This window comes from Watersipora subatra, chromosome 1, assembly GCF_963576615.1.
Source record: "Watersipora subatra chromosome 1, tzWatSuba1.1, whole genome shotgun sequence".
Taxonomy (NCBI): Eukaryota; Metazoa; Bryozoa; class Gymnolaemata; order Cheilostomatida; family Watersiporidae; genus Watersipora; species Watersipora subatra.
This window is the reverse complement of record NC_088708.1, coordinates 70977023-70995552: the sequence shown is the minus strand read 5'-3', so window position 1 is coordinate 70995552 and position 18530 is coordinate 70977023. Positions and strand designations below refer to the sequence as shown.

The window sequence follows — 18530 nt, the reverse complement described above, 5'->3', positions numbered from 1 at the left end:
ACTGAGAATAGATAGGAGTGTGAGCACAGATGGACTGAGAATAGATAGGAGTGTGAGCACAGATGGACTGAGAATAGATAGGAGTGTGAGCACAGATGGACTGAGAATAGATAGGAGTGTGAGCACAGATGTACTGAGAATAGATAGGAGTGTGAGTGGACATGAGCAAAGACGCAATAAGAGCAAATGATCTGTGAGCTGAAAAAAGGACGAGAGTTGGAGTGTAGCGAAGTAGAATAAAGCAGATGATCTGTGAAAAAAAGAACATGAAAAATGATTAGATGAATTGGCAGCAGACGGATTGTGAGCAGATACTATTGTAAATATTACTGTAATCCTTCCACATGTGAGAAGTATGTGGCTGCATTCTAAACACCAAACATGTACTCCCTGTGTATCAGGAATCTATAAAAGTATGTCAAAAAGCTGGGAACGGTTGTTAAGGCGTTTATTTTTACAGGGAGAACAGCTGCGGGCTAACCTTCTTGACAGGTACTATGGGAGGAACAGAAAGCGTAGCCGCAAGGACTCAAAACCTGTGTTCAAAGTGTCAGTCATGCAAGTAGCTCCCACCCATGGACCTGGTTCTAAGATGCTGTGCAGGGCAGCAATGACCCTTGCTGAAGTTCAGGTGGGTATTCCTTCTCATGCTCCTTTTATACATTTTCTTTTTTTAGGCTCCGCTCCCTTTTCTTTGTTTTGAGTTCGGTTTTCTATTACGGTCTTTTTAGCCGTCCGGACGTCTTCAACGGTGACCGAGTCTTGTCCTGTGTGCGGAAGGCCTCGCCCTGTGACCGTGGTGGCCAGGAGGTCGATCGCCACGGCCCTGGTCTCTGCTGTAACATTATATTATTCATTTTTAATGATTTTGTTTGCACAAATTTTGTTATTCTGATTAGCATTATATTACATTGTGGAGGTTGAGGCTATTATAAGTTGAACTTCTTTTGGATTTCATTTTAAAGCATACTGACGATTAATCTTGCACACATACAAGTAAATATGACGCATACACATAAATATATTAGCCTGTGTTACAGCGTCTATACTCACAAATATGCCAGTTAACTACTCAATCTTTCTCCAGAGTGCCTCAACCTTAATACATACATTAATGTTGGCAGTTGAGATACACACCGTGTTTTTATGACTTACATGATAACGATTCAGAGCTGTGCACAAGTAGAGTTATCAAGTGTTTGAATAGACATTCGCACGCTGCGGATCAGTGCGGGCGTGTTTGTCAAAAAAGGATTTCTATGTCAGAGGTCATAGCAGAACTACATTCAGAACTGCTCCAATTGAAATGAGAATGCCTGAGGTGTGAAAAATGTTTAAAATGGAATAGCTTGCTTGGCATTTTTTTGCGCATCATTCACAAGTGTTGTTTCCATTTTTTGCGAGCATGATGGATTCGACAAACATTTGCGGGTAACGAAACTCGGACTTTAAAATTTTTGCCATTCCCACCATGTGGATGACGCAATCCTGCTGAGTAACCATAGAAACAGCAATAGTCAACATGAGTAGCTTATTGGGCAGTTTGCCTTTCAACTGTGTGTCATTATGCTTAAAACCTTAAAACTGTTGATTTTGCAGTGCCACCTAGACAGCCACGGTGCTTCCAATCTCGTCGTGAACCTCATCATGACCAATGCCAATCACCAAGTCTTTCTCGAGACAGTTGAGCTCGGCATCGCTTTACTTGAAGGTGGAAATGGGGTCATTCAGGTTAGTCTCACCCCATTTCATATAGCTCTTGCTAAGGCAATACAGGTGTAACGCTTTGCACCATCCGGCTGAGAAGGTGTCGAAGGCTCCAGTAAAGGCAGGTGGCTTCATGTGTTGTAGAAATCTCTATTTGGACGGCTCACTACGGATAAAAATGCTGAAAAGTTTTTCAAAGTTTTCTATGACCGAATGCAAAACGCACAGAATGAGATTAAATCTACTGTGGCGCCCAACACGGGGGATGTGATGTGCCGCTCCACCTGGGCTGAAACTGGAGCTAAGGATATGGAATCTCAAGGTGAGGCTTTAAAGTAGGGAACATTGCTGCGTTCTGCTCAAATATTATTCAAATTTTGTCTGTTTGAGAAGCTTGATGGTTTGATTGTTTATTATTATCATCATCATCATTATTATTATGATTATTAGCCTTGAATGGGCACTACGGCCATGCTAATGTTAATGAGGAAATCAAGGATGAACTGAACGCTGCTGCCAGCGAGACTAACAAGGTACTACAGGTCAATTTTATATTTTTTGCTAATATTTCATATGCTAGCTTTTGTGGAATTACAGACGAATGTTTATCATGTGCCAGGGTCGACAGTGATTAGTCCTTGGGACCTATGAGTGCCATAGATCATTACTTATCCTTTGCATGCCACTTTTAACACATGATTAGAATGTTGATTATTTTATCTATTAGAAGAGCCCCTGTGAATAAGTCTATTAAAACATTTAAGCATTGGGGCTAGTCTATCATATGATAATCGCCATCATAGCTTACAAACATTAACCATTTACAAAGATCTCAGACTATGGTTTATCTTCATGCTTTAAGAGGTATGCGTTTACCCATGCCAATGAAGTCTACCTCACTCAGTTATCACGTGCCATCATGTACCTCAATAGTCATAAAATTCCCCATAATTCTTATAGAATTTTGATGCTAGATGATTGAAATTTAGGTGCCACCCTACATGCATACTCACTATGCATATGGATTTAGGTGCCACCCTACATGTATACTCACTATGCATATAGAATCTAGGTGCCACCCTACATGTATACTCACTATGCATATAGAATCTAGGTGCCACCCTACATGTATACTCACTATGCATATAGAATCTAGGTGCCACCCTGCATTTATACTCACTATGCATATAGAATCTAGGTGCCACCCTACATGTATACTCACTATGCATATAGAATCTAGGTGCCACCCTACATGTATACTCACTATGCATATATAATCTAGGTGCCACTCTACATGTATACTCACTATGCATTTAGAATCTAAAAGTATTGTAAACATGAAGTTATTGCTGATCGTAATTGCTGTATTTCAAAAAACAGAACACTCCTTAGGGTGAGTCATATGGCGTGTGGCTCAGAAGTGGCAGCCAAACAAATCAAGCTAAACATATTTTGGTTATAGTTTAGCTAACACGTTACATCTGCTATAATGTATTAACGATGGTAGTCATTTCTAGATCTACATGTACATCCCATAACACCTTTTTGGCATTGAGCCTGTTTGTACGCTGCCCTTCTTTAGGATAATTATTGCCCTGTATCACAGGTCATGCAGGATTTAAGAGCATCAAATGTTCTCCAAAAAGAGCCAGAATCGACGGTTCAAGTTGTAACCAATGTTCAAGGGTTTGGTCGACAAAGGGAAAAACCAGATGAGGTTGAGATGCCACCAGTAGTCTCTATTATGCAGCCCATACTGCGATTCCTCCAGCTTCTCTGCGAGAATCACAACAGAGATCTCCAGGTTGGTACTTGTAATGTATGCAGTCAAATCAAGACTCGAATATTTTCTTGGATTTTTGCTATTATTACCAATTGCTTTGTGTGTCAGTATTTACATATTGAGGAGGCATAGGCACTTGACTGGTAATAGCATATTGAGGAGGCATAGGCACTTGACTGGTAATAGGTTTGAAATCATTCGACTTCCGCTACATGGAGTGAGACAGGCATGATGTATTGGACTGAGATGTAGTGAGACAGGCATGATGTATTGAGCACATCTTCCGTAGAACTATCTGCGATGTCAAAACAATAAGACTAACTACAACCTGGTCTGTGAGACCCTGCGTTTCCTCGACTGCATCTGCGGAAGTACAACGGGCGGTCTTGGTCTCCTCGGTCTGTACATCAATGAAAGAAATGTCGGTCTCATCAACCAGACACTTCAGACCCTGACTGAGTACTGCCAGGGACCTTGCCAGTCCAATCAGGTAGGCCTGCCACTTCCTGTTAGGTCTAACAGTCGTTTGCTAGTTGAATCCTAAACATCTGCCCGATGTCGGCTGTTGAATATTTGCTATCTCTTTGTTCCAGCCATCATTCTATCAGCCACTTTCTCATCAATTAGCGCCTTAAAGCGTACATATTTGACTGCACTCGCTTTGTTGTCTGCTCCTGTCAAGTAACAGGAGCCGGCAAAACCTAAAATAGAAAGGGGAGAATGAGTTAGTTTATTTATGTTATTTAGCACAGCGCAATACAGTAATACTTCAACTTACGAGTGCTCCAACGTACGAGAAACTTGAGATACGAGCCAGCTTTTAAACAAGTTTTAGCACTAACATACGAGCCATGTTTGAGATACGAGCACGTGAGTCAGTTGCCAAGTATGCCGGAGGTGTTTTATGAGAACATCATCACTGTGTATTTTTCAACTGCTCAGGTTATACTTTTGTACCGTGTTTTTGTGCGCGATTTTCAGTGCAGAATTATGTGAATTAAAAGTACTGTGCGTAGACCGAAAGTTTGCCAGTAAAATGAAAGATGAAATGCAAAGAAAAAGCAAATGATAGCAATTATCAAACGGACAATTATTGAAAAAATATGCGAAATGTGTATGCGTGATTGAGCTAGCTCAGCAATATGACAGAAATACATCCACAATTATCAAACAGAAGGATTATATTCAGAGCATTTATTTAGTTCGCTAAAGGACTAACTATAGTTTCTAAACGGCGCAGCGATCTTCACGACCGCTGATGGAGAGACTGCTCAGGCATTGGATAAAAGATCAACAATTGGCCGGTGACAGCGTAACTGAACGAAGCTATGTGAAAAGGCCGGTACTATTTATCAAAACTATAAACATTCGGATAAGTTGGCTAGATGTCGTACATTAACCGTTTGTGACGACACATGTGTTCGTCCTAATGGCAACATGTTGAATGGGCGACAAAGGCAAACGTCCTTAGATAGGCTTATCGTAAAACGACCGGCTAGTCGTGAAAGCGAAACACAGGAAAAAATAGCTAACTAGCGAGAAACTATGAACGCCGAAGAAATTTTAATCACGTTAAGTAAAAAATGAAAGTTTGCTTTTAGGTTTGCTTCTAAGTTTGTCTTTTAAGACTTTGATAAAATCCAAATTTATCAAAGTCAACTGTTGTAATGAAGGATAACTCTCTATAACTCCCTAGGATATCTCCCTCTCTGGCAAATGCTAGCGTTAGCTGCTATTGTATGTATTTAATTTTACATTTTAATTAATCACATTTTCTTGCATTATTTTTATTTGTTGCTTTTTAAAAATTTGTGGTAAGTTAGGACAATAACCAACATGTTCTTTCAGCTGCAATATCTTGTTTTGAGTGTTTTATTTGCATGTTTCAGAGTATGAAAACCAATTAATATATATTTAATTGTTCTATATATAAATAAATTGCACCAACATGCGAGTAAATTGACATACGAGCTCAGTCTCGGAACGCATTAAGCTCGTAAGTTGAAGTATGACTGTACAATACTTGTGCATGAACAATATATATTATTCGTCTTCTCCTACTTTGTTACAGAATGCCATAGCAATACATGAAAGCAATGGTATTGACATCATCATAGCCTTGGTTCTCAATGATATTAATCCTCTTGGCGAGCAGAATATGGGGCTCGTGCTAGAGTTGAAGGTAAGGAATGAATGATTTATTCTAAGCTTGTTTAAGTTAAATATATTTGAAAAACAAGCAGTTTTTCTGTTAGAGAAGAGTATTGCAATTATTATCCATGTAAGTGGAGATGAATTTTAGAGTCACAAATATACTGTTGTAGAACAATGCTTCTAAACTCCTCCTAGCTATTATGGAGAGTCGACATGACAGCGAGAATGCTGAGAGGATTCTGGAGATGATGAGCCCAAAAGCTCTGGTAAGACGCGCAGATATTATAAACAAGCCTTAAGTAGAGAATAAGTAATAAAAAAGTATAACAGTGTAGGGCTATTAGTAATATAAAAATAATATAATTATATATTACTATCAAATAATATAATTATATATTACTATCAAATAATATAATTAGTGATATAAAATAGTTTCTAAACCCACATTCATATATAAATGCCGTCGAACATGTATAATTTGCCTGAGGATAGTTTGAATCCATGAATAACTTTCGTGGCTTTGTTTGCTTCCAGCCCACGCAACGATAAATTGCTTTAGATAATTTAAACCTAATACTCATAACTCAAATCTTTGTTCGTTATTTTGCAAGAGATGTTTTTAGATATAAAAAAGAATGTGCGTTCAGCTCACTGGCTATCTAGACTGCAATTATCACGTTAGAAGATCACTTTATTGCAAGCCATAGAGATAAACATTTACTTAAACAATCACTTTTCGTATTTCTCAATTGCCAATATTACTCTGCTTTGTAAAATATTTTTGTTAACAATGTCAACAAAGATTTGCAAAATAGTATTTTACAAGGCATTCACTTTGCAATGCCTTCGTGAAATCAAGGGAAAATGTGGAAACCTATGAACAAACTTGAAATCATCGAGGAGATTGAAGCAAGACAAAAGTCATCAACAGTATTGAAAAGGGAGTCTCCCAAAAAATGAAGTGGTGACAGAAGGTTAAACACAAGGGCTGCTGTGTGACCAAAGTTCATCATGATTAAAAGATTGTTCAATGCTGTACAATGATTTGGATGGTGTATCGTTGGATTTGATCATAGACCTATTAACTCTACTTAATAGTATAGTTACTAGTTATAGTTACTAGGTCTATGTACAAGCTATTCTTCAAACTAATTATATGTATGTGTATATAAATGTATACATGCTATACAAACTAATTATATTTATGTGTATATAAATGTATACATGCTATACAAACCCGCATGTCATATATACATACATGTATTTGTTTCCATAGTCAATGTAACATTCCTTTCACATCCCCTTATATTCTGCTAGATGCTAAACGTCCAAGAACCTCAACATTGTAGTTGTCAACATTTGTTAGATCTTCAATGAAAATTAGTCTTGAGGAGCAAATTTTTTTTGTTACCAAGCTGGCTACTACTGATATTTAATAAACAGGTGAAGGTGGCCAAAAAGGCGTATCATCAAGGAGAAATGCAAGGCAGTGTGAGAGTGGATACAAGGGATGAGGAAAACTCTCCTCGAGAGGTTGGACACAATATATACATTCTAGCTCACCAACTCGCTCAGCACAACTTGGAACTGGCCGAGCTGCTGAAGAGTAAACAGAGCTCAGACGAGGCTCTTATGTACTATGCCAAGCACACAGCTCAGATAGAGGTAGAGGCTCTTTGTCCATTTATGTACATTATTATCATCATAGCAGTCTGTCTGCGCAGCAATAATAGTTTAAATTGTACATTAATCCAACATCAACAGTCAACTCTCTTTCTTGCCATCTTTTGCTCTATACCATGATTATTTCTTTGTATTTCTCTCTCCTTAAATTATAGTCTTATTTTCCTTAATTGCAATTTCCAGTTCATTTGGCATCTAATAAAGTTATGAACAGGTCATAAGCTCGACAGTATCAAAGAATTAATTGGAACTTGAGCTGTTTTACAACCTGTAGTCATTTTGTTATACGGTTGAAAAGGGAACCGTATAACAAAATGGTGGTATACAGTTATTAAAATATTTTAAGAACTGTAAATTTTAAAAACTATTTACTACTTACATACTATATATACATATATATATATATATTATATATACTGATGATGAAGAAGGTTGCAGTTCACTAGAAGCAGAGTGCTCAATATTAAAATAGAGCATTTATATAAAATGTTTTAAGAACTGTAAACTTTAAAAACTATCAACTACTTAGTTTCATGTAAACAACCATGAAACTTTAAGTAGTAAATAGTTTTTAAAGTTTACAGTTCTTAATACATTATATATATATTTTTATCCTCACTCTGGTTTACCCATGTGGGTGGTAACGTCTACTCAAAGTCTGGTCTCCTACATGAGAGTTTGAGCACTCTTCTCAAGATCTTAGCCATTGCCGATAACGCGTGTTTCTGCGACTCACTCGTGTTGATTGTTGCCAGTATTGGCCAAGCGACATTTATATTACGCCCTCAGGCACACTTACATATATATATAGTGGTTGTAATGTTTGCATAATACTCTTTGCATTACACTTTGTCTGGAATAATACTTCAAGGCCTTCTTTCACAGAATTATTGAAATTAAGTAAAATAAAACAGTAATTTAGTAACGTGTAGAAGTTTGTGAGCTACAGAGTAGTTAAGGATATTGCATACATTCTGTATTGCGCTTTTAGGCTATGGCTTCTGATTGTCCATGTCATAAGTCAGCTTAACGTGTATTCATTATCTTTTATTCTGTGATCTTCACTGTTGTTTACAGGTAGTACGGCATACGAGTACTACAGCTAGTAGCATGTACATGTAGTATGGCTATTTGTATATACAAGTACTACAGCTAGTAGCATGTACATGTAGTACGGCTATTTGTATATACAAGTATTACAGCTAGTAGCATGTACATGTAGTACAGCTATTTGTATATACAAGTATTACAGCTAGTTGTTTACTCAGTAGTTATCAGTATATACACAGTACATGTACTCTATTCAAGGGTGAATAGTGTTTTTGTTTCTCCTATGTCCCAGATTGTGAGAGAAGACAGAACATTGGAGCCCATAGTATTTCCCATCCCAGAGATCTGTGAATACCTGACACCAGAAACGAAGATGAAGGTCTATACGACGGCGGAGAGGGATGAACAGGGCAGCAAGGTCGCTGATTTTTTCAGTCGATATGAAGACATGCTGTCGGAGATGCGCTGGCAAAAAAAGCTGCGCACAACTCCGTTGTTGTGTAAAGCAGCCCAACACATGTCTCTTTGGAATACCATCTCTTTCAATTTTGCTATGCTCATCAACATCCTCGTGGCAGTGCTTTATCCCTTCAGCGAGGAGCGCAAAGAATGTAAGTGTCATTTGCTACTTTCATGGGTATAGAAGAGAACAAAAGAGAACCAACTAAACAATCTCTGTTTATTTTTATGGTGAAACCATGCTAGTTTTAGGAAATATTTAATCATTTTAATCGTTAGTTGTAATTGGTGCACAGTTTATCGCGAAATCTGGTACAGAAAAGTTACAAGTAAATTCATCCTTTTTTGTTCATTGTCCTGTTGTATCTTTCCTTCAGAAATGAAGAGTTGAAAATATTTTCAGTAGATGTATATCATCCGTATTCCATCAAATATATATCATTCCTACTCTATCAGATGTGTGCAATTTGCACTTAGAAGGTTTCTGAAGGTGGTTAGTGTTCATGATTTTGATAATGAAGAATAATGGTTAGCTTTCATGTAGCGCTCAATCTTACCTTCGCAGTAACACCAGTTCGTCTAGTAGTACGATCTGTATATACACGACATCATCTGGCTGCTACAAGCAGTATCAACAGTGCACTGTACTGGTGCAGTCATAGAATTAAAATTGTTTTTAGTGCAAGATTGGTCCGCAGTTGCTTGGATACCCCTCATACTATCAGGCATAGCCTTGGCTACAACTAAAGTCTACCCTACTCTAGTCAAAGCTTTCTTTGTCTCAGCATTCTTCAAGCTACTCATTCTATTTGGCACGAGCCATACTCTCTTCCTCTTAGGCGCTCTCATGGTAAGTCACCTAAGCAGATCTATGACTAAACTCCGCTATAAATAGCTCTATTAGTCAACTTGATCTATTTTTGGTGGATTCCTCAGTAATTTGCATACGCATTTTCTTGTATGCCGCAAAATGCTATTCGGAGGCTATTGCATAGTGCATTCAGAGTATAGCCTTACACTTAAACTTTGTTATGTACTCGTTTTAGCTTTCCACACTCCGTAAGAGAACTGAGCTATATCTTTTCGTGTAACCTTGTTTTAGGTTATCAATAAGGCTGTCTTCATAATGAGTCTGATGGGGAACAATGGTACATTCACCAAACCATTGAGGGTTATACTCCATGATCCCGAGACTGTCTATCATTTCATCTACCTTACAACATGTCTGTGTGGCATGTTGATACACCCTTTTTTCTACAGCCTACTGGTGAGATTACAGACACTTCCCTCTCAAGGCTCACCTTCTACTTGTCTTTACACTTCAGCGACTACCTGGCCTTTACATCACTGATGAATGTAATTTCTCTGCGTTTTTTAAAAACTTTGATTTAGCGGGTACAACTGCATTGCTCAAAGTAGTCCAAATGCTTATTACAGCTCCTGGATGTCATCGTCTACGAAGAGACAATATTCAATGTTGTACGATCAGTGACGAAGAATGTACGGTCCATAATTCTGACGACAATGTTGGCTGTCATTCTCATCTACTTGTTTTCAATAGTCGGGTTTATGTTCTTCAGAGATGATTTCCAGCTGGAGGTAGATGATTCTCCCCTTGCCATAGCTAACCAAGGTACTCGGGTTTGTGGCTACATTGTTATGTCTCTGATGATAATACAGTACATGATAGACCAACAGCAAATCATATTTAAGGGCTCGCTTTCAAGGGAATTTTTATCCGTGATTTTAATATGATCTGCAGGTGCTTGTTCCACAGAGGCTAACTGCACTGATGAGTTCACTGTAACCACCTCTTCAGGTAAATAATGCTAATATGGTGATGAGAATGACCGTCATAGGCTAGGTTGTAGACCTGTAGCAATTGGCAGCATGGCTATAGAGCATTTAGAGCATGAACATACCTAGTGCTGCCATGCCAAGCATGTGAAGTTTTACACTGCATTAACTGCACAACATTACACAACAACTTACAACTGCATCAACACTGCATCTGCTGATGAGGTCAGGGAGTGTGTTTCTTTTGACACCTGTTGAAACATGATTTTGAAACCTCTTTCTTTTGAAATGTGATTTTGAAAGCTATTGAAACATGCCACAGATTGTTTACGATTTCGACAGATTTTTTCACGTGCCCGTGTGAAACAATCTGTCAAAATCATGTTATAATGATAACTGGATGACCGATTTATTATATATGCTTAATACTGATTGATTGTTTTACTTATGGCTACATTCACTCCAAGATGAGACAAGGAAATGTTAATTGCTAGAAAGTATATCATTTGCACCAAGCGTCCATTTCTGGTGGTTTTGATGCTTCAAAAAGGTTATTATTGAAAATTTGTCACTGTCATGAAGACAGCGGCTGTAACGCAACTGGTATATTATCTCGAGGTTTATCTACAATAATCAGTAGACAAGTAAGGTGACATGCAAGTTTGCAGCCAGTTGCAGTGCAGTGTCATATGCATATGGCAATCAGTTGCAAGTATCATATGCATATGACTCCCTGTTGCAAGTGTCATATGTATATGGCCACCAGTTGCAAGTGTCATATACATATGACCACCAGTTGTAAGTATTATATGCATATGACCACCAGTTGAAAGTATTATATGCATATGTCCACCCGCTGCAAGTTTCATATGCATTCAGCCACTAATTGCATGTTTCATATGCATACAATCACCAATTTTATGTGTCACATGCATATGGCCACCAGTTGCAAGTGTCATACGCATATGGTTCTCAGTTGCAAGTGTCATATGCACACGTCCACCAGTTGCAAGTGTCATATGCATACGTCCACCAGCTGCAAGTGTCATATGCATTCAGCTACTAATTGCATGTTTCATATGCATACAATCACCAATTTTATGTGTCACATGCATACGGCCACCATTTGCAAATGTCATATGCATATAGGCACCAGTGTTATATGCATACGACCACTAGTTGCATGTGCTGATATAAGTAGTTACTTGTATTGATAGACTATAATGTAGATTGTAATCTAATCTAGATGAGAATAAGTCGGCCAACTCGGAAAGAGCTTGTGACCGCCTCATCATGTGTATAATAACTACCCTAAACCAGGGCTTGAGGAATGGAGGAGGCATCGGCGATGTACTTCGCAAGCCAAGCAGTACGGTGAGTATTTTTATTGTGTACAAGCTGATCTACGATAAAGTTATCTGTTAAATCAAAAGTTCTTGTATCAAGTGTGGTCCAACACAAATGTAACAACAGCTGTTATTCTGTTACAGGAGCCTCTGTTCATTGCAAGAATAGTCTATGACTTGCTCTTCTTTTTCATTGTCATCATTATTGTGCTCAACCTCATCTTTGGTGTTATAATTGACACTTTTGCTGACCTGAGAAGTGAGAAAACTCAGAAAGAGGAAATACTGAAAAATACCTGCTTTATATGTGGTATGTTGATAATCAGGAGTCAATGTGATCTCTTTGTATGTGATATATTGGCGATTATGAGTCAATTTTATCACTTTCTTTGTGGTCTGTTGGCAATAATGAGTCAATTTTATATCTTTATAAGTGATATTGCGATGGAAGTCAGCAAAATGCTAGCACCGAGTGTTCTGGCTAAGAGGTCACTAACTAGCTGCATACACAATCAGCTAAGCGATTGGAAATTAGCCAGTTGGCTGAGCACAATTGGCACAGCTATAGTCAGCTCAGCTAGCAGGACCAAGGTCGGCACAGCTGAGACCATCTCGACTATAGGGACAAAGTCGGCTCAGCTATCAAGGCTATACCCAGCATAGCTAAGGCTAGGCATATTATCGCTTATATTACAGAAGCCGAGTCATGTACGCACGACCAGTCAAGCTTGAAGAGGTGGAGCTTAAAGCGTATATAAGAAGCCCAGATTAGCAAGGGAAACAGAGCTCTTGAGATCCTTTCACTGTGCAGTTACTTATACGTTTATTGCATATTTAACAGTCCCCTTATATATTTGCTGCAAACTATATACTCATTTGCCTTGTACTCGACTGGTTTAATTCTTGGGGAGCAAGGAGAGGAACTCGGTCGGCTTCTTTACACTGGTGGAATTAATGGGATCATGAATCCCAACTCCACAAGAATCAGGACACCTCAGGATGCTTTAACCGAGGCTATCATCGTGATAGTAAGGGGAGAGCTCCAGAGAAAGCGAGTTCCCTGAGGCGAGATCACCTTTTGATTACAGTAAGCCTTAGCTGCCATAAGGGCCATCTGCCTCTGAGGGTCTGAGAGATACTCTTGTAAGGGTTGGCATCAGGCACACTTGCAGTGCGGATAGAAGCACAGACCATTCAGCCGAAGTGCTGGAAAGGATGATGATAGTGGAAGGTGGCTGAGGCCAATGGATAGACAGACGGCCAGCTTACTCCATTTTCAAGAGGCTCTGTGGGAGGAGGAAGAAGAGAACTGTGGACAAGACAACTTAGTGGACACCGTCTTTGACACACTGATAGCCTGGTTCTGCCTCTTTTCTAGGCAGTTGCGATCTGAAATGACCACCCTGAGGCGAACCACAACGACTACCCTCCAAGAGTACACTTGTTAAGTAGAACGGCTAGTCCAAGTGGAATACCGGGACTTGCCAGCATGCTACCGAGTGGACATCGCCAAGGAGCTGTTTTGCAGCACCCTGAGCAACTTTAGTCTACAGCACCATTTATTGGCTGTGCCCACACCTACATTGACTGACGCAATTTAAGTTAGCACAGAGTTTCTAAAGGTCATACCTTAAGAACGCCAGTCAATGGCCGTCCAGTCTGTAGAAGAAGGGCAGGAATAAAGAACTGTAGTCCCGCGGGACCAGACCATCAGCCAGCTGACACTACTCGTAAAGCAGCATCAATAAACTGCATCAACTACAACTGTAGGAATACTCCTCCAATGCCAGGGTTTTGGGGGCTAGGGGCACGCCCGTAAAGACTGCCCCAGCCAGAAGCCACCGAAGTGAGGAAATGGTAAAGGGCTGCAACTACTAAAGTGCCAACTACTTGTTGCACCGAGGCCCGACAGTGAATTGACCCTGGCAGAAGACCCTTTGGACCGCTGGTTAGAGACACCCTACTGAGTTGGACTCCAGTCCGGAAAAGCCCAAAAAGTAACAGAGAGCCGGCATAGAGAAAGTTTGCTTCCAACACTCCAAACAAAGTAGCAGTTAAGGGGCCTCTGGCTATAGCTACCCGGAGTTGCTATGAGGCAATAGGAAAGCTGAAACCTGGAGGATGGGTCGGTTGAGGAAGTCCGACCCAAATTCGAGCGATTCACCTCAGGCTGCATTGTCAGGAGTGCACTCAGAAACCAGTCCAAAGGATCCTGGTCTATGAGTAGTCGGAAGCCTGCCATAAAAATGTCAGGGCAGTCTTGCACAATGCCCCCTTTCCAGGCTGAGCCAACACATTAGGAGCCTGCTCCAGAAGTATTTTCCTTTGGACGTCCAAAGGATCCCAGCCGGTGCATCGTCGGGAGCCTGCCTTAAAAGCGGCAGGGTTGACTTGCCTAACGCCCCCTTTCAGACTCAACAGTCACCAAAAGTCTGTCTCGGCAAATTCATGAGTGTCAGGCCCAGGATTTTGACTCCGGATCTTGACAGTGAATCACCCCAGAGATCTTGACTCTGAAGGCAAGGGTGGCACTGAACCTATCAGGGCGCAGGCTCTGGACCGATCAGGGCGATCCATCCATTTTCTTATCAACACCGGGTGTACCATGAACTTGCTGAGTGAGCAAACCTTTCGACAAGCTTTCTCTAAGCGTGAGGGATTTGCTTGAGAAGAGTGACAGTCATGGTCTCATGGCCGGTGGAACCCGGTTGCCATTCGCCGGTGTCGTACGTCTACCCAATAGGCGTGCCTACCATTTTTTGCTGGCATACATTCAGTATTTTTGCTGTAAGAGCAGAATTTCTGTCATGTAACTTCAAGTTAAAGTTTTTTTAAATTGGCAAAAATTTCTGCACAATAATCAATGCATTTAAAAACAAAAAATGTTTAATATTTTTGTAGTTTAGTGAAACCGACTTCAAAAGAAAAAGGCTATCATTTTTGCAGTTTGACCAAAATGCAGGCACACATTACCAAATATAAAAGTGTAGTTGTCAAAATAGTTATTGGTTCATTGTTGAAGAATTTTACTAGCAAAATCTATTCAGGTCGCTGTTTACAATATTTCTTTCATTTATCTTAAACTAGAAACAAAACAAAAAAACTACGATTTTATGCTGTGTTTCGTGAATAAAGCAAAAACTATGCAACTGGTTTGTTTCTGGCACGACAACCTAATCTCCTAAATTTATTGGGGTAAAGTTTTAGGTGGATCTGATAACACTGCGATCTGTGATCATTGTTTTTGTATAGTTACAAAAGCGAGTCGTTATAAAGGCATTTTGGTAGAAAGAATGATATTCGGGAGCAGCTATAAAACTTATAAATAAGCCTACTGTCAGGGCACAGGCACACCATAAAGCTAGTTCGTAGCACATATTATTAAAAGTAAAATATATTCAGTATATCTAAGTTTTTTTTAAATGTGTTACATGGGACTACACTGACATCTTTGCTTTGGCGCACATCATGTAATAGATTGTTTCACTTTAGATGTCAATGTCCATGATGGATTTTCCGTCAACACAGTAATTATAAAGGGAAAGATTTGTGAATTTCGACTCGAGTCGTTTTGCTTTTTAAAAATACAGATTTGAATCAATTCCTCTATGATGACAGTAAAAACTCAATTCAATTCTTACTGGTAAGATGCTCTGAGTCAATACAATTCTACAGTAAGTAAAACATACTAGAGAATCGATTCTTTTCAATTCATTAGTGAGTTGAGCCTTGAAGCACATAAATTACATAATTTGTTATCATATATTTCAATACATCAAAGTCTTGGCTCTCGAATGAGCCATTGTTTGACATGGTGAGACAGACATTGGTTGGTGTTTATAGGATTTCCCCAGAGCTCTCCCGCAGAAATGTTCAATGTTATAGGCTCGAAAATTTTGACGTCACAATTTTTATATTCGGTGTTGTGTGCTCTTACCGCTTATTTTATTGCTTACCCCTTATATTTATCAACTACGATAATGACGCTAGTGGCAGGCGAAGGTAGGACAACTTCACAGAATCAATGAGGATGACAAAGGAATCGCTGTCATTAGCTCTCCATTTACCGATTATTTCTATGATAAATAACTCAGATTCCAAGCACCATACTATGTTTTCCCGATGATATTATGCGCTAGCTCTCTCTCTTTTTACTATGATGTTGAGGAGCACGACTGAGACTAATTAATTTCAAGCATTGCGTGATCTCACGAAAGTGTGATTGACGTATAGTCCTTTGGTCGCACAACTACAGGTCACAATTTATTTGATGTGATTTCATTACATTTATCAATAGCAGTATATTTATTGAAGCATAATTAATTAACCTAAAACATCTGTTTGTATTGGTCGGGCGTTAGTACGATCCCTGGGCATTGTTGATTATCTAGAATCCTAGTTTATTATTAGCGCTCCTTGGGTTTAACAGCACTGAATGTCACAGAAAAGCGCAGCCTCAATGGCAGCGAAAGGTATCGACTACCTAAGGCTAAATAATAATTATGACATCACATTGTGGGAGCCGCAACCAAGTGTTTTTTTATTGCAGGACATACTTTTGACACCCTGTTGTTCATAGTTCTATTATTTTTTGTGTATTAAATATAGGTTCATTCGAAAGCCAAGACTCTGATGTATTGAACTATATAATAAAAAAATTATATAACTTATGTGCTTTAAGGCTTACTCGAGCATGCACGTTAACTCGAGTGCCCATCTCTGGCTTTCTATCTCTATTTGTAGCGTGTTGTTATTAGCCCTAATAACATATCATCTGCATGTTTAGTATGCTCATGTGTAGGGCATGCATGTTTAGTGAACATGTGTTGTTCACCCTTGGGAGATTATCTGAAAAGGATAGCTCATTTCAACTTGCCTGTTCTGCCTGTAACAAATTTAACAGATTAAAGATGGCACTTATGAAGTCAATTCTGTTTAGGTCTGGAGAGGTCATGCTTTGATAACAAGAGCACAAGTTTTGAAGAGCATATAATATGCCAGCATAACATGTGGCACTATCTATACTTTATTGTGCTCATCAACGTTAAGGATCCGACCGAGTTCACCGGTCCAGAGAGCTACGTTTATCGACTCGTCAAGGTTGGTGTTTTGCCGTAACAAGCTTTCATACATGTCTAGACCTTTTGAATTTTCTTCGCTGCAGCACTTTCAGACTACGAATATCTAACAACCCCTTTATATGAGTATTTCCATAAATTCATTAGGATCCAGGCGATGTCATATCAATTAAGTTCGTACAGTAATGCTGGCTATGTCACGGGTGGGTTTGGCTTGTGTTCCAGACCCATCCTCGAAATGAGCATTTCTATGAAATAGAATTATAATTTTAACACTTCGTAACACTTAAACTGCTTTGTAAACATTCGCAATTACAATATATGTAAGTGCATGCATGTGTCCTGGTACACGGTACTTACTTGTATAGTACATTATACATACAATACTGCAATCTGTAAGAGAATAACGAGAACTGTACTGGGAAGTATGCCTTGAGCCAATCAGCGTGAGGGTAGCAAAATGCTGGAATGTATGCCTTGAGCCAATCAGCGTGAGGGTAGCAAAATGCTGGAGTTATAGTCAAGTTCCGTTCAATAGTTAAAAAGAAGTCTCGAGCTACTGTTGTAAGAAATTATATTTTACCGTGCACTCCGCATTCATACCTGTGTGATGACACCAACGGTGTATCGCTATCTGTATACAAATTGAGGCCAACGAAAACCCGCAATACAGCGAAGCCATGGTAGTCGAAGCTGTGATGTAGAAGGAAATGCTGTACATGATAAAACATCTGATTTTCACGTCTAAGCGATAGTCATTGTATACATGTAGTCGGAGGATAATCAAATATCGTTGCCCTAGTAATTAGAGTGTGAATAATGTACTTTATTGCTTCGCAAGTTCTATAACATAAAACAGATATTAACAGAAACTAGCTAGGAAATTCCTAGGAGATGTCATTTTTTCTAGTTGGTAAAAAGTGCTTACAAGGTCCTAAGCTGTTTTGATTCTGTAACCAGAATGCAATGATGCTGCCATTATTTCATGAACCTAGAATATGTCGATGGATGTGTTTTTAAGCACTGACAAGCGATATGTTGAAAGTACTATCGACTCCTGATTGTTTGATGGGATTGTTTAAATCGGAGTCTATTTTTGATCTGCTGCAACATTTCAGATCATTATAAACATACGCATTGATTGTTTTCACTTCAAGAATAGAATGACAGCATTCTGTATTTCTCAAAACTAACAAATGAAGCAGCAAATGAGTATCCTTGCTGTCTAAAACCGTGGGCTGCTTGCGCTATAATGCTTCAGACATTTATATGATGGTACTGCAGTAATGCTGCTCCATCTGCTTTAGGAAAGGCAGCAAGATTGGTTCCCACGAATGCGTGCAATGTCCCTGGCGCATGATGCTGATGACGGGGAACAAAATGACATCAGGGTGCTACAAGGGCAGCTTGAAACAACCAATAGGATTGTGAAGGAACTTTCTATCCAGCTCAGCGAACTTAAAGATCAGGTAT

General features: G+C 39.3%; 1 protein-coding gene across 1 annotated transcript in view; it reads left to right on the top strand.

Annotated features, from left to right (window-relative positions):
- The window catches only part of LOC137393680 (inositol 1,4,5-trisphosphate-gated calcium channel ITPR1-like), an 89363-nt gene that overhangs the window by 69734 nt on the left and 1099 nt on the right, over positions 1-18530 (top strand). Inside the window, 18 exon segments of the mRNA XM_068080324.1 lie at positions 461-631; positions 1600-1731; positions 1852-2029; positions 2158-2240; positions 3314-3511; positions 3780-3980; positions 5562-5672; positions 5815-5943; positions 7088-7309; positions 8670-8988; positions 9517-9686; positions 9939-10103; positions 10274-10469; positions 10599-10655; positions 11880-12007; positions 12124-12289; positions 16919-17079; positions 18365-18526. Of these exon segments, the coding sequence (XP_067936425.1) occupies positions 461-631; positions 1600-1731; positions 1852-2029; positions 2158-2240; positions 3314-3511; positions 3780-3980; positions 5562-5672; positions 5815-5943; positions 7088-7309; positions 8670-8988; positions 9517-9686; positions 9939-10103; positions 10274-10469; positions 10599-10655; positions 11880-12007; positions 12124-12289; positions 16919-17079; positions 18365-18526 (2949 nt within the window).